Source organism: Homarus americanus, unplaced genomic scaffold (genome assembly GCF_018991925.1).
Source record: "Homarus americanus isolate GMGI-L3 unplaced genomic scaffold, GMGI_Hamer_2.0 scaffold31037, whole genome shotgun sequence".
NCBI lineage: Eukaryota > Metazoa > Arthropoda > Malacostraca > Decapoda > Nephropidae > Homarus > Homarus americanus.
The window spans coordinates 9139223-9162129 of record NW_024722227.1 but is presented as its reverse complement, the minus strand read 5'-3'; the positions used below and the strand labels follow the sequence as shown (position 1 = coordinate 9162129).

The 22907-nt window shown below is 37.3% G+C and overlaps 1 protein-coding gene across 2 annotated transcripts in view; it reads left to right on the top strand.

The window, feature by feature from the left end:
* The window catches only part of LOC121862368 (3-hydroxy-3-methylglutaryl-coenzyme A reductase-like), a 129256-nt gene that overhangs the window by 77431 nt on the left and 28918 nt on the right, over nucleotides 1–22907 (top strand). For both annotated transcript variants that reach the window (XM_042360617.1, XM_042360618.1), the window contains exons 10-13: nucleotides 9301–9521; nucleotides 10564–10758; nucleotides 13384–13622; nucleotides 19319–19496. In XM_042360617.1, coding sequence (XP_042216551.1) covers nucleotides 9301–9521; nucleotides 10564–10758; nucleotides 13384–13622; nucleotides 19319–19496 — 833 coding nt within the window. The remainder of the gene's footprint in view (nucleotides 1–9300; nucleotides 9522–10563; nucleotides 10759–13383; nucleotides 13623–19318; nucleotides 19497–22907) is intronic.

Here is a 22907-nt window from a genome sequence, read left to right as displayed (position 1 = left end):
TTTCAAAGTTACACTGCTCACTTCACAGTCACAAAAACAGAGCGAAAGCATTTCTCACAAAAACTGAGCGAATGATGAGAATTTAAAAACAATGATAATGGTTGACAATGCTCACATTTTGTTCACAACAACAGAGGCAAAGTACTTTAACAGTCACTGTAAGGAAAAAAAAAAGTCAATGATAAGTAAACACCTATAATGACCGATAATCACTGAGCTACACTATCGTGGCCATCTGTTATCACCATGGAACAAAGCTTGGTACTGTAGTGCACTGGGTGGCAGCATGGCAGTGCACGTGTAAATGACGCCTCAGTTGATCAGTGCACCGAGAGATGCGTTTCGTATTCCACGTTGGCCAGACAATAACCATTGTTAATGTGAATTGTTTACATCGTACATAGGGGGATGGTTTTAATATATCACCTTCTTTAAAGCGGAATATCGCAAATTGGGAGATCGTAAATCGGGGGATAACTGTAACTTGTCAGTACCCTTGGTGAAGATAATTTTTCGAAGGGGTAATAGGTATTTTGTGAATGTGGAAGTGGTATAAAGGAATATTTTTTTGTAGCGTATTTCTGTAGTATTATGTGGTAATTTTGAATGGACTGTATGAGGCACCGAGTGCGACAAGGTACCAAGCTCCACCCCCCACCCCCCTTAAAAAATTGAGTTATAGTATAATCTGTAGTACTCCTCAACCTTTCCTCTATCTGCAGAAAAACAAACTGCCCCAGTAGTGCAATACAGTATTTGTAAGGCTGAGAGCCATATTAGTAAAGGTAGGTAAAAGCGCCTCTACAGTATGTGATCTGTGCTTCGAGGCAGATTGAAGGGGAGAGGGGAACAAGCACCCGTGGCCCCCATTCGTAGCCTCTCTCGCTCATAGCTACTCAGTATTTCACTACGGTTTCTTAGCTAATGGGAGTCCATGTTTCTACAAAAATGTCATAGGAATGCTATGTAATAAGACTTGAACCTTTTTTTATTTTCCAACTGGCAGAAAGGAGGGAGTGAGGGCCATTGAGAGAACAATAAACAAAATGGAGAGAAGGGAGAGTGGGAGTGAGGGCTAGTGGCACGTGGAGTGTCATATTCCGGCCTGTCCGAGTGACGAGTCTTATCACACCAAAGGGGGAAAACAGAGTGGAGGAGGCGGCGGTTGGGAGCGAGGGTGGGTGGTAATATTGGTAATACAAGTCATTGTTTACTGTAATTTTTCTAATACAGTCATGCGTCGGTTAACGTCCTAGATACGTTCTTGGAAACGTAATGTTAACCGAAATGGACGTTGTCCGAAATTACATAAACCTATCGGATTTATTCTAATGGGGGTTCCAGGCACCCAACCCCAAGTTTCCCATTTTACAACCATTTAGACCCACTAAATATATATATATATAGTTAGGTCTTACTTTACGCGGTTAATGTAACCCACAGGGTACCGCGGAAAGTGAGAAACGCGTAAAGTGAATAACCTAACATATGGGATTAAATGAAATAGAGACCGGCTGACCCCCAAACTCCACTTTTTCCGACACAATGCCTATGTTCTAGTAAAAATAACATCTTAATTTTATGATGGTACATGCACACAATTAATACTTAAGAAAAATACAGTCGCTAAGTTAATGTCAATTCAAATAATGGACTCAACTCCCTCCCCCTCTTCTCACACTCCTGGCTCTTCCCTCTCTGAGAAATGTTTGGGGGAAAACCACTAGATTTTAAGGTATAGTAATAAATAATACCTCAAACTAAAGTTAGGATAATATAATTGACATTGCTGGATTCCTTGTAAGACCAGGAATATTTTGAATATAAATGTCATATATTTTGCACAAAAGATAACATATTTACTCAGAGTAAACAAAATACTTAGAGTAGATCTAAAATTTGTATGTCTAATGCAAAATCTATGATGTTTATATTCAAAATGATCATCAAATTGTAAGAATTCCAGCAATGTAAATTATATTCTGGCCGGGTAATTTGTATGAATTTTATGAGCTAAAACAAATATCTTCAGTTAATAAAAAAAAATAAAATATTCTTCACACCATGCCAGATGGTTGGTCGTCCCTCCCTACCAGATAAATGTGTGGGAAAACCAGAATGTTTACCTTTTTAGTAATAAATAATACCTCAAACTAAAGTTAGGATAATATAATTGACATTGCTGGATTCCTTGTAAGATCAGGAATATTTTGAACATAAATGTCATATATTTCGCACAAAAGATAACATATTTACTCAGAGTAAACATTAGTCTAAAATTTGTATGTCTAATGCAAAATCTATGATGTTTATATTCAAAATGATCATCAAATTGTAAGAATTCCAGCAATGTAAGTTATATTCTGGCCTGATAATTTGTATGAATTTTATGAGCTAAATAAAAAAATTATACTTCACCTGTGTAAAGGGGTACACCCACCGCGGAATGTGAGCATCCTGGGTTCTGGCAGGGCACCGCGTAAACGTGGAAACGCGGAATGTGGGACCGCGTAAAGTGAGGGTTGACTGTATATATATAATGTTATGGTAAATATCATAAACACACATAGGCATGGCTAGGTTTATTACAAAGTGATGAAAAGGATAATGTAAAGTGGGTAGTCCACAAAACATGTAGCTAGGTCTCTCTTTATTTAAGTGCCCCGTCAAAGGAGTCCGTTTTCTCTCACTTTAGGACTCCTGAGTTGTCCGTTTTCTCTTAACCTTAGAGTGCAGTACACCAGACACTTATTTATTCCTTAGTAATGACACAGAATTTGAAATTGCAACTGGGGTTGCAATTGTTGAGGCAACTTAGATATGTCTGATTACAGTTGGAATATTCAAGATTCATTGTGAGTGATGATTAAAGCTTCAACTGTCTTCATGGTTGGTAAAACTTGTCAAGTCTGTCAGTTTGAGTGGCATGTGTGAGGCCTTGTGTTTGTACAACCGCTAAATATATAAATATATAATGTTATGGTAATAATCAGAAACACACATAGGCATGACTAGGTTTATTAAAAAGTGATGAAAAATATACCATCAACACTGTACAGTGGGTAGTCCACAAAACATGTAGCCATGTCTCTTTATTTGAGTGCCCCGTCAGAGGAGTCCGTTTTCTCTCACTTCAGGACTCCTGAGTCGTCCATTTTCTCTTAATCTTAGAGTGCATTACACCAGAGACTTCTTTATTTCGTAGTAATGACACAGAATTTGAAATTGCAACCCCAATTGCAACTGGAGTTGCCTTTGTTGAGGCAACTACATATGTCTGATTACAGCAAATGTGTTATTGTCAATTTGTAGGTGAAAGATTTTATCCTCAATAGATGTAGTTTAACATTACACCTGTAGGCAAATGTTTAAAAAAAGCCTAATCAAGGAAGCATATTCCTTTAACACATAATATCTGACCAGTATGGGGAGGATCATCGTGTCTCTGTCAGGGGATCGTGGAGTGGTGGTCCAGCAGGTGTCACGGATTTCTTTTATTTTTTGGGGGGGAGGGGCCACGGACGTATATGCGATCGGACATTGTTCGGTCGGACGTTAACCGGCGCATGACTGTACTGTAATAACTAAGACTTCAGTACCCGTACTTTTTTTTTTTATTATACTTTTTGGTGCTTGGCCCCGGTCAAAATATTGGTAATACCTGGAATTGTTTGCTTTTATGCAAACAATACAATGACCTTTGACCTTCTGGTGTGGTCTTAATATATTATTGCTTCCATGTTATGAAAATTTTACCTCAACAATGCATATTAATGAAGCTGCAAAAACAATGCAATCTTTTTAATTAATATGACTTTATTATCTGCAAAACCAGCTTTAAGAGCTATACACACTGCCACTTGAATTAACTCAATATCTTCATTGGTTCAAAAGTTACGTAATTTTGAATTTTCCAAACTTTAAGAGCGTTTTTCTTGATTGTGATTTCTGGCGTTTGGTACCTTGTCGCACTCAGTGCCTCATATACAGGGGGTCCCCGTGTAACAAACGGGTACTCTTCCTGAGCACGTTCTTAAGTCAGATTTGTACGTAAGTTGGAACACATGCTATATGCATTATGCATACCTTACTTACATAATTTTTTTTTAAATCCCACTATATCATAGCCTAAGTCCTTATATACATCTAAACTCACTTAATTTAAGAGAAAATAGGAAATAGAATGACAAAATACAATAAATGAAAGTAAAATCTAAGTTAGGTAAATAAAATACTGTAAATTTAAAATTTAACCCCATTCGTATCGGCGGAAGTTTGTAAGTCCTTCTGTGTGTGCCCGCCCATGCGTGCGTGCAGTTTTTATAACACAGTAGACTCACAACTTACGAGTATTTTTCTTACGCGGTTTCAACTATACGCGGATTACCCCAGGGGTTAGGTTACAATTTCCAATTTTGAGCAAAAATTTTTCAAAATGGGTTGTAAGCGTGCCAAACGCTAGCCCGCCAAACTCTCCATCCCCGCTTGATATACGTAACTTTTTTCATTTATTTTTACTCAATTACATACACACACCATCCTAAATGCATATTGTGAAAAAGTAAAAGAAATAATTTTTCTAAGTGCAAACCTGTACTGTACTCAAATGTACTAAATAATAAAAAAAAAATTTGTCTAGTGCAAACTGTACCATGTTTATATTCAAATTAATCACTATCTTACAAGAATTCAAGCAATTTTAATTATATCATCCCAGGTTATTTTAGTGACATTTTATAAGCAAAAAACAAAAACTCGCTGTAAAGGACAGATAATTAATAAATAAATAAATAAATAAATAAATATATGAATAAATAAATACTTCACTAGACCTCCCTGGGCCAGCTGTCAAACACATCACCCCCCATCTTCCCAGCCAGGGTTGGGTGGCGTTAGACTTACAGTTTTTATCTTATAAAATATCACAGACTAAAGTTAGCAGAATATAACTTGCATTGCTAGAATCCTTGCAAGACAGTGAATAATTTGAATATAGACATCATATAGTTTGCACAAGAGATAAAAATTTTAGTACATTAGTGTTGTACATTTTAGTAATGTACAAGTTTTTCAATTGTATTTTTGGGTAGATTTACATAACTTTCTTTATTTATTTTTTACTCATTTACTTGCACACACCATCCTAAAAAAAGTAAAAGAAATAATTGTTCTGAGTGTAAACCTGTACTGTACTCAAATGTACTAAATAATTACTAAAATTTTTGTCTAGTGCAAACTATAGCTTGTTTATATTCAAATTAATCACTGTCTTACAAGAATTCCAGCAATGTTAATTATATTCTCCCAGATCAGTTCAGTGACATTTTATAAGCGAAAAACTTAAACTCCTCTATATGACAGATAAGACACACAGGGTTAATGTCCCCGCCGGCTAATGAATACCCCCCTTCCCTGCCTGGCTGTCAACACAATACCTCCCCCTTCCCAGGGGTGAAGGTAGTTTTAGGCTTAAATTTTTTTTCTTATAAAATGTCACAGACTAAAGTTAGGAGAATATAATTTGCAGTGCTGGAATCCTTGCAAGATAGCGAATAATTTGAATGTAGACATTACACACCTCAAATAAGGGAAAAGGGATTGTGGACCTGTATTACATTACAGTAGTGAATAATGAGTTCTAGTGTATACGTACATATACGTAGTGATTTAAGGGCGATTTAGGGGATTTTTAGGAGTGTTTCTGACGTAACACATTTTTTGGCTTTACGCTAGGTCTCAGGAACATAACCCTTGCGTAAGTTGCGAGTCTACTGTACCAGTACTGTATACTGCACTTACTTGTTTCACCAACTTATTTCATTATTCTCTAACACTTGCAATGTTTTCAGTCTACAAATAAGCTTTCAATGTGTCATCATTCTCCAACAATCACCTTATAATTTACTCCACAAACTCACCAAAGACAATCTCACCATGCCTACAGTCGCTCAGCCAGTTGCCTGATTTTCCAATTTAGCCTCACTTACTCTCATGTAATAAGTGGAAAATTAAATAAAAGGATATTAATCTTTATTGTTAAACTTCATATGCTGATTGTGTAAAATAAAGTTGTAGATTTGAAAGAGAAAGTGTGAAATTCGGATGTGTAGTAAAGTCTTAGGTGTGAAGAATGACGGCAATGTACGAGGGAGGATGAGTGGAACGTTAGCTGACTGAGCTCGGGACAGGTGGCTGGTGGTTGGCGTATGAACATTTGCGTCTGTGCTGACTTTTTTTTGTCACCACTAGCATTAAGGCACCTAATGCCAATGCCTATGGTAAAGTCTGTGCTGTGGAATTTTAAGTTCCATTTAGACTGTCTTTGGTTCAGTTTTTGCTGAATTCCATCCCTCCTCTTTTTTTACACTTGGTACACTACGTTTCCTTTTAGCATTGTTAAACTCAATACTATCAATTTTGTATTTGTTTGAGGCCACTGAGGCAGATCCAGGTGGAGGGTCCTAGGGGTCTGGACTCCCCCTCCCCCCCCTTTTGATCAGAAAATTCCAATACTTTTTTCTTTAATGCAATATTGTACTCAGGCATTTGTGTATAGTAAAAATGGCCTCAAAATGCCCATGATATTGGTCAGATTTAAAAAAAAAATTCTGGAGGGGGTGGCTTACAGTACCCCTTCCCCCAGCTGGGTGAGTTCGTTGTGTTTGCCATATCCCCTACCCACAACTTCTTGGACCCCTCCCCTTTGATATTACTGGATCTACCCCTGGGGCATTGTAAAACCAAAATAAAATCAATATTAAACAAAGAGTACAAAGCACACCTAGTTGGAACCAAGATACTTTGAAGAGTTGATCATAGTTCAAGATGTCTGTAACCACAGCATTTGTGCCATGTAAACCAAGCTGAGGGAATTTAGGTTGACTCATCAGGGGCTGAGTATGGGATTTTTTATTTTTTTATTCAACTATATCTCCAATTATGTAATGGAAAGTAATATATTACTATGGTAATAAAGTGATATATTCCATTAGCCAGAACAATTGGTACAGAGCACTTCCGGATAATGGGAGATTTCTGGGTAACGAGATGACTCTCTCAAAGCTGGAAAAAAAAATCCCTCATCCCTGGAATTTTCCAGGTACGTACTGGAAAATTTTTCTCGTAATTTCCGGGACTTCCGGGTACTGGGAAAATTTTCTCCGAATTTTCCGGGAAATGTGCCCCTCAGAAAATCCTTCTCAAAGCCGGAATTTTCCGGAAAATTACGGCTTTGGGAACGATTCTCCGAGAAAATTTCAATTCCGGCTATTGGAGAGTTCCGGTTAAGAGAGGTTCTGGCTAACAGAGATATTACTGCTATATAGATGTTGGCTTAGCATTTCATACTGTTCACTTTGTCTCCTATACTGCATACCCTGTATACAGTACTGTACCAGGTATTTCTTTGTGTACACCAAAATTTTAAAGAATTTTGGTTAGAAACATGTTTTGTATCATTCTGTGACATTTTAAGACTTATTTTTGTTAAGACCATTTGTATCTCAAATTTTATAATGGAAGTCAGTGGAAAATGTGCTTCAATTTACGAAAGGTTTTTAAGAATGCAATCCTTTTGCAAATCGGGGAATGGTTGTACAGTATTACCCCGCCTAACGCGGTTTCACTTAACGCGTTTTATCATATACGCGGTGCCTCGCCAGAGCTGAACTTTCACTTAACACGGATTTTTTCCACATATACGCGGTGAGTGTCCGGCTCGAGACGCTATTTTTAGATTTGCCCCACCCTGCCTGACTGCCTGTTTTAGCTCATAAAATTCATACAAATTACCCGGCCAGAATATAATTTACATTGCTGGAATTCTTATAATTTGGTGATCATTTTGAATATAAACATCATATTTTTGCATTAGACATACAAATTTTAGATAAAATTTTTTCTCAAATTAACTATGTTATCTTTTGTGCAAAATATATGACATTTATATTCAAAATATTCCTGGTCTTACAAGGAATCCAGCAATGTCAATTGTATTATCCTAACTTTAGTTTGAGGTATTATTTATTAAAATTTAGTGGTTTTCCCCCAAAAATTTCTCTGAGAGGGAAGAGCCAGCGAGTGTAGTGTGAGAGAGGGAGGGAGTTGAGTCCATTATTTGAATGGACATTAACTTGGCGACTGTATTTCTCTTAAGTATTAATTGTGTGCATGTACCATCATAAAATTAAGATGTTATTTTTACTACAACATAGGTATGTGCCTTCAAAAAGTGGAGTTTGGGGGTCAGGCCGGTTTCTATTGGAATTAATCCCATATGTTCTGTTGTTCACTTAACGCGGATTTCACTTAACGCGGGACCTTCTGGGTTCAATTGACCGCGTTAAGTGGGGTACAACTGTACATTTATTTAATATGTAACATGTACTGTACTTGTAAAGTTCCTGAGCTTGTAATCTATGTGTAAAAGTAATTTAACTTGTCTTCATAGGTACAGTACACATACAACTTATCTGACATAACTCATTGGCACAAGATAAAGTAGTAGAATATTTAATGTTAATACAGTACTGTATGTAAATAGCTTCTTGCATATTTAAACAATAAAATTTTATTTCTCAGTCTTGCCTTTGTGCTAAAATGAGTTGTCCTTTATTGATGACTATTGTTTACTTCTCATCTTTTATCATTTATACCTTTACTTTTTCTACTACACATTGTGATGCTGTATTTCTCCTTTCCCCATTGTTGAGTAAGCCTTAATTTTATTAATGTAAACATGTGTTACAGTAACCTTTTGTGTTGGCTACAGTTCTTAAATTGACTTGCATGATTCTTCAGACAAGTTTAAAGTATTGCATTTAGGTATTCAACATTTGGGGTTTTGGAGATGGTTGGTAAGTAAATACTTTAGTAAAAAAAAATGCATGCACCTTACTGCTGCTTTGAATGTGAGAAAGGTGACATAGAATAGTTGATAGAAAATTTTAAATAAAAAATTATACATGTCTTGAAATTTACCCAGCTAGTACTATTTATTTACAAGTACAGTACTGTAATCCTCAAAACCTCATGAATACTTTTCACTGTGAAAGCATGACCATAAAACTAAATTAATCATTAAATACTTGGATGCTTTATGTACCATTGTACTTAGTTAAATGCACTACAGCATACACACACACACCACACCACACTACACCACACCACACCTCACTCACTTACTTTACCATCACTCAGAATTTCTTCGAAGAATTTCCATGATGTATGAGGTTTTACTTTTGACATGATTCGTGTTAAAGACCATAGTCTACTCAAATTAACTACTAACCTTCATGGCAGGCTTCGGTCCCTTAGGGATATTACGTCAGCGCAGCAGAACTCGTACAGTCAGTTTTAATTCCTGTCGGGAGGAGTCAGCTATGGCAGCTTGTAAGGAAGATCGTGGTACACAGACAGAGAAAGATAAGGTACAAGGGGTATTGACTGAAGAAAATAATGATGCTGATGAAGATAAACCTCCAAGATCACTTGAAGAATGTATTGCAGTCATTAACTCTGAGGTAAGACCTTCATTTGGAAGTTTATTTTATGTACAATATTCACTTTAAATTTTGTTGTTTCACATGTTACCGCAGTATCATTTGTAAGTATCAAAACATCATCAATACCTTCAACATTCATCCATCTTGTCCAGTCCATCCATCTTTCAGTTTTTTAATTCTATCAGTGAGGATATTGGACAGTCATGATTTTCTCTGCCCATCTTATCCATGCTTTAACTCTATCCACTCACATATGCCAACATTGTCTCTGTGACTCCAGTTTAAATTATTTTCACTTCCAAGTGTTTACATTCGTAATCCTGTTTGTAACTAGGGGCAGGATTGGTTTTGGTTCTGTCTTGAGAACAGTTTAAGTTTGTGGATTTAAACCAAACTTGTTAAGTTTGATCAGCATATGACAAAGTCCACATATTAATACTCTAGATGAAATATGCATCAAAATCTACTATGTACTGCCATCATAGCAGTTGATGCAATGATATCACACAGGGTATTCTGGAGATTAAAGTAAATGATGACATGATGCAGTCTCTTATGGTGGAACAGTGTCACTATTTCAGTATTTGCCCTGCCATGATAAAATTTTGTGATGGGGGTTTGTATCTGTAGAGATGATATTTAATTCCATGTAATTCACATGCACTCCATAGGCTTTTTTCCTCTGGCTGTATTTAACCTATGATATTTCAAGTTCATATAAGGTGAGCAAACATCTTCTGTGTACTATACGCAGTATTTCCTTGGGTATTAGTATCTTAATGAATATATGAACTGCAAAACTTTGCCTGTCATGAATCTAACATTTAAAATTGGCTTTTTACCATGTGTAAACATATAATTCTGACTGGACATTACACGACCTTATATTTTACATTCCATACATCATGAATTAATCCCCTGTATAATCCATTCTAAACATCTTTCTCATTTTCTGATGTACACAGTTTCTCTACCTACATTGTTAGTCTCTTAGTGCTTAATTTACAAGAACATTTTGTAAAGCCATTTTGTTCATAATATAGTACTTTCTTTTCAACAGGCAGGTGCTAAATCTTTATCAAACCAAGAGATTGTGCAAATGGTAGAGAAGAAACATTTACCAAGCTACAAATTAGAATCCCTTTTGGGTAATCCATTGAGAGCTGTTGGCATACGAAGGACAGTTGTAGCACCACACACTGCTAACCAGGGCTCCATGGACTCTCTACCCTATGACCACTATGACTACACTAAGGTCAGAAAATTGACTTGGTACAGTACTGTAGTTTAAAATAAGAGAGCCGACATACTGATTAAACCCCTTGAATCAATAAGTTCACAGGAAGAAGTTTTGTTGGTTATTGGTCATATTCTGTTATTTCTGCTCTTTATTTATTATTATTATTATTATGCTTGCTTATAATTTTTATTTCTATTATCATTATAAAAATATTATCTTCAGTAATAATGAAAATAGTACTATTAGGGGTATAACAGTGTGGGTTCAGAATAGGACAAGGTTGTCTAGGTCAAATGTTTGTATTAAGAAGTATGAAAGTAACATATGGTGAAGAGGAGGAGTTCATTGATAGTGATTGTGGAATTAGAAGAAGCATATTGGGGAGATTGTTGGTTCCCAGTTAAAATTAGGTCAGTGCTAGTATGTCCATGGATGGGGTAATAAGAGAGGTGAAAATACATAGTACTGAAAAGGGAAGCAAGTCTCGTTGAAAGGAATACTGGTTGCAAAGCATGTACAGTAAACCCTCGATAACTCGGTACAAAGGGGCTCTGGCCTTGCCGAGTTATCCCAAATTCCAACTTATCGAGGCACTCCTCCCTTCCCACAAAAATACAAAAAAAAAAAAAAATTATCAACCCATATATGTGTACATATAATTACTAAATGTAAAAAGGTAACACTTACCAGCACTGCAGGTGAAGAATGAAGCATCATAGTAGGTGACACAGATGCATGGTAGGTGACGCAGAGGCATGGTAGGTGACGCAGAGGCATGGTAGGTGACGCAGGTGGCCAGATATGCCAAAATTTCCCCAGATAGTAATTTTATATATCTCGGCATTTCCCGAGTTGTACTATAATACATTCCGAGACCATATCCATGCCGAGTTATATGAAATTCCGAGTTATCAAATGCCGAGTTATCGAGGGTTTATTGTGTGTCAGCAGCTTTTTGCAGATGATACTATCTTGGTGAGTGATTTAGAAGAAAACTTATAAATTTTATTGAAAGAACATGAAAAATTATATACAAGGTGAATGTTGAAAGTGAATGTGACAAAAAAAGTTGACCATAGTAAGTACAATATAGATAAATGGAAGTATGATTGTAGATAGAATTGATAAAATGGGTTATTTTGAAATCTGGGAGATGTATCGGCCAATAAATCAAAGTGGTATTACAGTACATTTTATCATAATGGGAAATACTTGTTTGACAAAAATCAGTTATACATGCAATGATTAACTGTAAAAATTAGAATTTAATTATAACAGATTATGGCAAAAAATAATGCTGCATCTACATCTGCATGTGACTAGTGTAACTGATCTACTGAATTACTTTTTATGTGTCCATCAGAGGGACACATGTTGTTAACCTTGTCAATCTGCCCCAAAAGATTGTTAATGCTCTATTCCTTTCGGATTATTCAGATTGACTTAAAATTTGGAAGGTAGAGAGAGTCAAACCTTTGTCTAGAGTGGGATTCTCGTCTCATTTAGATATTATGATGGAATTTTACGTTATACATTATCACTAATTAAAGAAGAGAACGTCAAATTTTGATGTCTGTGTTAACCCCCTTGTTCTCCTGGCCATGGTCAGAAATCTTACCCCCTCCTAGTCTTTTGACACAGGTTACATTGGTAACAGGAACGTTTTTTCCATATTAATAAGCATTGTGTAGAGCGATCCAAACTCAAGTTGTACCCTTAGAGTTGTATATGCCAGCCCACGAGGGTAGCGGGAGGAATGTAGGTGGTTGATGGGCAGGGCCACTCTTGCCACATATTTGCTTACAGGATGGGTGCTCTCAGTGTGAGATACAGCTGAGCGGGAGAGGTTGCGCCAGCACAGGAGTGCTTAGCAATGCAATTTGCTTCGAAAGACTACGAGAGGGTTAAAGGTTACTCTCACTACTGATAGTTATGTATCGACTCATTGTTCTGATAATAACTACTAAATCGATGCATATATTTTAGAATCTTACAGTATGTATCATCATAAGGTTAGTGTATAAAGTCAGATTAAAATCTTTGTCGCAGGTAAAAACCTTGTTTAGAGGAGAACCAACTCTCGATTCATTAGATATATTTTGGTGAAACTTAGCATAAATATGTCGTCATTGGATAGAACATTAATATTTCTGAGGTTAATTTCACTGCAAAGAGTCCACCATTGTGTCTGTGTAAATATTTTGATGGAATTTGAGATTAATTTTTATTATCACTAGACATACAGGTTGTACACAATACTAAATTCATGTGTTTTAACAGAGGTTAAACTACTCTCTGAGGGCATATGTGTAAACAGACATGTTTGAAGTTCCTTATATTTCTATTAGGATGCAGTGATAGAGTGGATACAGTGTGGTCTGCCTGTCCTAAAGTTCGCTGGTTTGATTGCAGGACACACACACAGTATACCCAGCTGTAAATGGGTACTGTACCATACTTTATAAAGTTGAGGAAGTGATGGTGATTGAGTGCTGGCCATACTGCTTCCTTGTGTACCAAAGGCTTAGTATATAGTGTGCTGTGTCCACATTGTCCCTAACGGACATTCATGCCTATGGGACTCATTTTCATAGATCATTGTGATTGTGTAATACTAAAATTCTGTATTATTTTATCCAGGTGATGGGTGTCTGCTGTGAGAATGTGATTGGATATGTACCTATCCCTGTGGGTGTTGCTGGTCCTCTGCTTATGAATGGCAAAATGTATATGGTGCCAATGGCAACCACTGAAGGATGTTTGGTTGCTTCCACCAATCGTGGTTGTCGTGCTATGGTCAATGGAGTCAAGAGTGAAGTATTTCGGGATGGAATGACCAGAGCACCGAGTGTCAGGCTGCCCACTGCTGCTCAAGCCACGTATGTATATAGCCAATATGGTAGTTGATTATGTTCTTTTGTTTGCTATTTATAATAATTGTTGTTGCATAGACAGTAGTGAACAAAGATGAGATTGAGGAGATTTGTGTATGAATGGAACATTATTGTTAAGTGAATTAATGCTAAATGAGGGATACCTGTACCTGATAGTGTAGAGGAATGAAACTCTTGAATATATCTCTCACTACTGTGTAAAATGACAGATTACTGGTCTTTCATAGAGGCGATGACTGGACAAATCTTGAAAAAAAGGAGATAATGTTGACCCTTCATACTTTATCAGGGAGTATGATGAAATCCATTTGAGTCTCCAGGTTCTTACTCAAGAGCCCTTACTTTAGAGACAGTCACGAGAGTACTGAGAGATGTTATTGACTCATTACCACAGAGACAGTCACTAGAGTACTGAGAGATGTTATTGCCACATTACCACAGAGACAGTCACTAGAGTACTGAGAGATGTTATTGACTCATTACCACAAAATGACAAATGTTACAGAAGTCTTGAAAGGTGATGTAGTTATTAGAAAGTGAATTGGGTGTAGATGTTTATGTGGACATGGGCACAAGTGTAGCCATCTCCATTTTCTCTTTGTCTAGCCATAGTATGTGACATATGACAAGAATATGTCATGGCCTGATAATTTGTGAAGGAAGAAAAGGGTCACTTGTACAGTCGAGATCAGGAATTCGTGATACAGTTGGGCCAGGGGGTGAGCGGGCCATTCCACCCTTGCTTGACATCGAGTCGCTGTGCCGAACCTCCCCACCAACACACACATTCCTGGAATAATCTAACAACCTTGAACAGTGGTGGTTCCAGGTAATGAACAATTGCCCTCCACACCCCATCATGACCCCCTCTCTACCCCACACACTACTACTACTTTTCTGTCACTCAGAATTGAGTATGACGATCATCTAGCTATGATACAATGATACGAGTTATTAAGGATGTCACCTTCATTGGTGAGTTCTGAGGTGACTAAATAGGCTGATACGGGACCGGTAGGGTCGTCCACAGATGTTGCATGTGTGGATGGTTATATATAGTGCGGGAGGGGCGGCGGCAGCGCCTTTCTGGCGCTGCCGCTTGTCTCCCTCGGTTTGCAGTCGTGCTAATTTGAAAGTATTGACACCTTCTTGTGTGGTGCTTCTCCAAGTGTTACGGTGTGAAGTAATCGACTCCCAGGTGAAGGGGTCAATTTGGCACTTTTTCAGGTTTGACTTAAGACCATCCCTATACCTGTTCAGTTGCCTGCCGGCGTTACATTCACTATTCATTAGGTGACTGTAAAGTAGCTGCTTTGGTAATCTACTGTCGTCCAAGCGGGTAACATTGCCAGTCCAGCATAGTTGCTCATGGATAATGGTAGCCTCGATGTTCTTACAGTTGGTACGGACAGCAGCGAGATTCCACAGTAGTTGTCACATTCTGATCGGTCTCCCTTGTTCTTATAAATATTGACACTGGAAGCGTCTTTAAGAGCTTGGGGGATTTTTTCCTTCTCCCATATATTCTCCAGGAGAGAGTGGAGATGGCTGGTAACGAGAGGTCCTCCTGCTTTATACACCTCGGCTGGGATTCCATCAGGCCCTGAGGCTTTTTAATTTTTCATCTGTTTGATGACAGTAGCTACCTCATCCAGGGATAGGGATAGCTGAGGTGGGTCAGCTCTGGATGCTGAGGGACCTGCTGGGTAGTCAGGACATCCACATCAGTGTTTCGGTGGAGCAGCAAATAGCGGTGCCCTTTCCAGCGCTGATGGATACCTTCTTCGTCTTTAATTAGGGAATTACCATTGACTGAGCAGAGGGGGCTGCACCATGAGTAGTTGAGCCATATGCTGTTTTAGCAGAATTGAAAAATTCACACATCTTGTGTTGATCCACAAATTTTTGCATTTCACACGCATTTTATAGCAAAAAACTTAAACTGTATTGTATATTCCTGAGTCCCTCCGCTGATACAGTACTACACACTTGATAATACCCCCTCCCTCCAACCATAAGACAATAAGAAGTTGGTTTTAGGCTTAAAAGTTTTTATCTCATAGAATGGCACTGACTTGACTTAGCAGAATATAACTTCCATTGCTGGAATCTTTGCAAGACGGCTATTAATTTGAGTATAAACATCCCATAGTTTGCACTAGAAATAATTTTTTTAGTTCTTTAATTAGTGCATTGATTACAGTAAGATGTTTTAAGATTTTGGCTTTTTAGTAATCAACTTAGTACATTTGAGTACAGGTTGTGATCATTGTAATGGTTTTTCATGTGTGATTTTATCAAGATTTATATTGTCCACGTTTCCATTCTGGATCTACATGAGAGAGAGAGAGAGAGAGAGAGAGAGAGACTTATTATTCACCTTGGCAGGTAATTTTGTTGTCAAATTATATATAAAATTTTTTCTCTAGTGTTTAATATTTTATATTAAAACATGCCAGCCAGCCTCCCTCCCTTCTTGCCTCCCCCTCTCAGCCTCCCTCCCTCCTTGCCTCCCTCCCTCCTTGCCTCCCTCCCTCCTTGCCTCCCCCTCTCAGCCTCCCTCCCTCCTTGCCTCCCCCTCTCAGCCTCCCTCCCTCCAACTCATTGTCTTACACAAGACTTTAAACTCCAGATGTTGTGGTGTTGAGGGTATTAATTAATGAATAATAACTGGCCTAAGGTTAAAAATGCTTTGAAAGCATTTGAGGTGGATATAGGGTAGGTGATTAGTGGGTCTCGTGTTATTTGCAGTGGAGGTGGTGTGTGGATTAGTGGATCCTTTGTTATTGACCTGACCTCATATTATGTAAGGTCACTCACTGTATATAAGCCTCTCTCAGTTCCTGCAAATTTAGTTGTCTCTGAAGAAGTCTTGAATAAAGACAAAAGCTAAGGTGCTCCAGTGTTTCCCTTTTCCTGTGTGGTTTTATATGTTATTGGTAACAGTTTCCTAAATACTCCCTGGTACAAATGGGGGGTGAATCTTATACAGTGGTCCCTCGGTTAACGAACACAATTCTTTCCAGAAGGTCGTTCATTAACCGAATCCATTGTTTCAATGGGATATTAGGTCATTATGTTCCAGCTCACCGAAAAGTACATACAAAGTAAAAAAAAAATGCAGTAAAGTACACTTACTGTGAGGTGTGTATGTAGAAGGTTCCTGGTTGATGATGATGATGGGAATTAGAAGTGGGGGTGGAGGAGAAGGGAGAAGAGAAGGAAGTGGGGATGGAAGAGAAATCACCTTTCAGTGGACCCATGCTTGATGCAGTAATTTCACCAATAAAATTTTAAATTCACTTGGTGTAATTCAAGATTATTTTATTTAAATCAACACTGCACTATATATTATTAATATGTTAACTAAATTTCAGAATGATCAATAATTTCAATGAAAAATGCCAAAATATTCAAGACACCTTTAAAATAGATGTTCACTCCACTGTTTTCAAAGCCCAACTGACGCCTTGTGACTGAGTCAAGCTACTGATGGGCGCACAAAAAACTAGTTCCCTGTACTGCATATATTATCAATATGTTAATTAAATGTTAAAATTACTAATAATTTTAATACAGTGAACCCTCGCTTTACGCGGTTTCACTTTACGCGTTTCTACATTTACGCGGTACCCTGCCAGAACCGGAATTCCCACTTTACGCGGTGCATCTACTCATATACGCGGGTGAAGTATAATTTTTTTATTTAGCTCAAAATTCATGCAAATTATCCGGCCAGAATATAATTTACATTGCTGGAATTCTTACAATTTGATGATCATTTTGAATATAAACATCATAGATTTTGCATTAGACATACAAATTTTAGATCTACTTTAAGTATTTTGTTTACTCTGAGTAAATATGTTATCTTTTGTGCAAAATATATGACATTTATATTCAAAATATTCCTGGTCTTACAAGGAATCCAGCAATGTCAATTATATTACAGTATCCTAACTTTAGTTTGAGGTATTATTTATTACTATACAGTACCTTAAAATCTAGTGGTTTTCCCCCAAACATTTCTCAGAGAGGGAAGAGCCAGGAGTGTGAGAAGAGGGGGAGGGAGTTGAGTCCATTATTTGAATGGACATTAACTTGGCGACTGTATTTCTCTATTTCTCTTAAGTATTAATTGTGTGCATGTACCATCATAAAATTAAGATGTTATTTTTACTAGAACATAGGTATTGTGTCGGAAAAAGTGGAGTTTGGGGGTCAGCCGGTCTCTATTTCATTTAATCCCGTATGTTATGTTGTTCACTTTACGCGTTTCTCGCTTTACGCGGGCCTCCGTGGGTTCAATTGACCGCGTAAAGTGAGGGTTCACTGTATAAAAAATGCAAAATTATTAAAGAGCACAACTTTATTGATATTTACTCCACTGGAAACGAATGTAAACATAGAACAGATTACTGAATTGGCAGACTAGCCCATCAGCTGATGCTCACAACAAAACGTGATGTTCGTAAGGATTTTGTTCATCAAATTTTTGTTCGTTAACCGAATTGAAGATTTTTATGGAAGGTAATTTGTTAACCGAACCGTTTGTTAACCGAGGGACCACTGTATGGTGTTTTTTTTATCATTATTTATTGTTTTTATACATTTAGTACAGTTGCTGGAGGCTGAAGTAGGTTTTACTGTATCATGTGTCTGAGGTGTGTCTGTAGGTGTGAGCGTATAAATGGAATGAATCTCGATTTAGCAAACTTGTTCACAAAATCTTGCAAAAAATAACTGAAAAAATTCCTCCCGCTAAATCGAGAGTTCGTTATATCGGATTCCGTTAAATCAAGAGTATACTGTATAGGGGTTTTGATGATGATAAGTATGAGAAGCTGGATGATGGCTATGCGTGAGTTGATTTATGTGGTGAGGCAGGAGCACAGGCTGCAACCACACATCTTGCTCTCCCATTTCCTGTTCCAGTGGTGCACGTGTTGCAACGACTGGGGAGAGGGAGAGTTGCAATGGACTGCCGATAGCCCAGTTTGTTGGGGTTTGCCTTAGTAGCCTGTCCATTGTGCATTGCCTTCCTGCGCTGATGTAGCCGTTGGGTTCCCACGTTGGTCACCTCTTTTGTCTATACCACCGTTTGGGTTGTATTGGAGCTCTGTAAGCATGCCTTCACTGCAGATTTTTCATTTGGGGTTTACTCCCATAGCCTTATACCTACCAAGGTGATATATTATATGGTTTGTTTAATTCTGTAACATTAGCATCACTCTCATCGTTGATCAGTATAGCGTTGTTGGCTCATATTAATAAATAGCCTCCCTCTTATTTGTGTGTTGAATTTTGACCTGAATCACACTGGTTCATTACCAGTTCCAAACTGTGTTAGTGGGGAGGTTTGGCACAGTGACTTGCCGTGAAGTAAAGGTGGAATGACCTGTTCACCCTGTGGCCCAACTTTATTACAAATTCCTGCCCCCGACTCCCTTGATTTTTTATCACACTTTTCTTAAAGTGATTTCATGGTTTCATATCACATGTAATGGATTTTTTATTGATATTTTTAAGCCAACGATTATATTCCCAAACAACTTCTTGACTTATAGCCATTATGTAACATTTAATTAATGCCTTGACTTGCAAATTCTATATATTGATTTCTCTCTCTTTCAGTAGCCTTCAATATGTGCTCTACAACATTATTATATGTTTATCAACAGAGAGGTGTACATGTGGACAAGAAAGAAAGAGAATTTTGCAGTCATTAAAGAAGGCTTTGATTCTACCAGTCGCTTTGCTCGTCTGCAGGATTTGCAAGTGGGAATTGCAGGACGTTTGTTGTTCATGCGCTTTGTGGCACAAACTGGTGATGCTATGGGGATGAATATGGTATCCAAGGTATGGAAAATAATTAATAATTTAGGATTAAACTACATGACATTATTCATGCAAAAAATTGCTTTAACAAAAAATTCTTTAACAATACAATACAGGGGGGCATTTTTACTTGTGTACAAAAAAATGTATATCCCCTTTATGTGTTTGCCCTTAGGACAATTATTTCTTTTACCTGTATTGTGTGGACTTGAGGGTAGACTCAACATTTTTAATACTACATTTGTTTCTGATTACTTGTGAAAGGATTTTCCCATTATTATTTATTTGTACAGTATGTGTTTTGTGTGTGTATGTCTACACACACACATACTATTTACAATACAGATAAAGGAAATTACTGTCTCCAGAACGAATGGCTCTCTGTCCCAGCCGGGAAAATGTCGGCAACTTTAAAACTACCCACAGACATTCTTGGGTACATCCAGTGTCATCCACGAATACTAGAGGACCGCGAAATTAAAATCCGCGAATTTGGAGGGCCGATCTATAAGCATCACATAGTTTGCACTAGACAAAAATTTTAGTAATTATTTAGTACATTTGAGTACAGTACAGAAATGTTCTTACAACAATAATTTTTTATTTTTTTCACAATATGTATTTAGGATAGTGTGTGCATATAAATGAGTAAAAATAAATGAAGCAAGTTACATATATCTTCCCGAAAATATAAGTTGAAAAACTTGTACTCAAATGTACTACACTAAAGGACTATCATTTTTATCTCTTGCGCAAACTATGTGATGTTTATACTCAAATTAATCACTATCTTACAGGGATTCCAGCACACACACACACAAACACACACACACAAAACACATACAAATGAATAATAATGGGAAAATACTCTCACAAATAACAGAAACAAATTTATTAAAAATGTGACGGGGTCTGCCCTCAAGTTCATGCTTTATTAATAAAGTAATAAAGCACGGAGTAGACTTGAGGGTAGACTCAGATTTTTAATAAATTTGTTTCTGATTATTTATGAGAGTATTTACCCATTATTATTTATTTGTATGTGTTTTGTGTGTGTGTGTGTGTCTACACACAGACACACACACACACACACATATACAATACAGGTAGAAGAAATAATTTTCCTAAGGGCAAACACATAAAGGACAAACAAATTTCTTTGTACACTAGTAAAAATGGTCCCCCAACCCCCCGGTCAGCAAATGTTTTTCGTGGATTTGGCGATTCCTTGGCCATTTTGAGAACCTAACCACCGCAAATTTGGGGGACCCCCTGTATTAAATTTTGAATTCTCACACAATACAGTGCAAAAAAGCTTTCCTTTTAATTTATCTTCTCTCAATAATGGTGAACAATTAAAAATATTCAACAAATTTAAGTCTAGTAACAAATAAAATGTTTAAAGGAACTATTAAGACTATGCTTAAAAAATATTGTTGCAATAAACATACATGTTTGATTTTCTGTACTTGTGTTTTAACTATTAGGCCTTCACGAGATGAGTAACAATGTGAGAAATTAAGTTAAATATGGTAAAAACTTCCTGGGTAGGTGTTTTTTTTCCCCCAAGACCCAAACACATCCCTGTGGGTGGGCTCGCTGTGCTCGCCATGTTCCCCCACCCACAACTTTTTGGACCCCCCCCCCTTTTATATTCCTGGATCTGCCCCTGATTTTTCCCAGATTCTTTATCAGATTTGTTCTCCAAGTATATGACTTGTCTGAAAATTAAGGGTTTACAGTACTGGGTTCATGGTACTGTATCTGGTGTTGTAACACAGGCATATAAGTTGGCATGCCAAATGTGTGCTCACTGTACTACAGGTACACCACCGATTATCTGGGAACTGATGGTCCGGCACCTCCTTTAGTCCGGACAAAATTAAGAGAGGGCACTTAACTTCCCTCCCAGCCAGGGTGAAGCTAGTTTTAGGCTTAAGTAAGTTTTTATCTTATAAAATGTAGCTGACTAGACTTAACAGAATATAAATTGCATTGCTGGAATCCTTGTAAGATAGTGATTAATTTGAGTATGAACATCACATAGTTTAATTTAAGTTTCTAGCAGTCCATGGAGCTTTAGAGACACAGGAGGTGTATAATTAGTGGTTCAGAGGTGTGTTGTTGAATTATTATTACCTGACCTCGGTTGGTCCGGCAAAACGGATAATCCGGCAAGGCTTTGGAACCAAGGGTACCGGAAAATCGGTGGTGTACCTATAGTACTGTACTAGTCTTATTGTACGATACCTAACTGTGGCCAAGTCCCTCTTAAGATATTAAGAATTTTATCCACAAATGTATTTAGAGTATATAAGATCCTTCATAAGTGATGATAAATCTTATGGGCAGGACTTACCATATAGACCATATTTAACCTGTTTAAACTGATTGTGGCAGTACTAAAGGAATAAAGTATTCGGGGTGATAAAGCCAAAGTGATGTATGGGAGACAAACAGCTTTGCAGTGTACTATATTTGGGGAAATAAGCTGTCACCTGTAGTCATGAGGGTTACATACAAAGATGTATTACTTGCATGGTGAATGGTTGAAGACCCAGGGTAGTGCAAAACTCACCCACACTAATAACATAAACACAGACAATTACACTAATAATATGACATAATTTGGAATAGGAAATAGTATATCTAAACAGAAAATGCAGAATTGTTAAATTAACCTCAAAATTGTCTGCTAAAAGAGTAGGATATGTTGACCCTTTAATGTGATAACAGGAAAATATAAATTTGAATAGAGATGTGAACCCATTTTGTGGATTGGGGGATTGTAGTGCAGTGAATTTGTGAATATAAAATCCAAAGTGAAACCTCAGTGGTATATGAGACCACCTGTAGATCTGGCAGAAGGTAGATTTATTGGATGAGTAGACCTCTAAGGCTTTGGTTAGCAGTACAAACATCATCCACAATGATTCTATACCGTATCAAGCAATAAACCTGCAAGTATTTAGTGAGCTCTTCTTACTGGTGCTCTTTGACAGGATCACTCCAAATCACTCATAAAGTTTCATAGACCATAACATTAGATTTCATACTCCAATCCTTGCTCTTCTGTTACCAGTAATTGGTATGAGGGAGAGATCAGACTTTTGCTAATATCACATGTGTTCATGAAGCCAAAGATTAAAAATATTTACAACAGGATGTTTTGAAGAGTTGTAGGTTATATGACATGAGCAAAATTCTGTGGCAGGAAATTCTTTTGAGTGCGTGAGTAATAAGTGCAATTTTGTAGGCTGAGGTTCTGTAGATGAAATATTGCAACATAATGCTTGAGTAGTTGTGGAATACAACTACTGTATAGTGTTTTATTACTGATTAGTGAATTGTGTACAGTATTTGTCAGGTGCCTGACTTTCAAGTCTTCTTTATTTAAAAAAAAAATACTATTATGGAATGTTTTATATTACT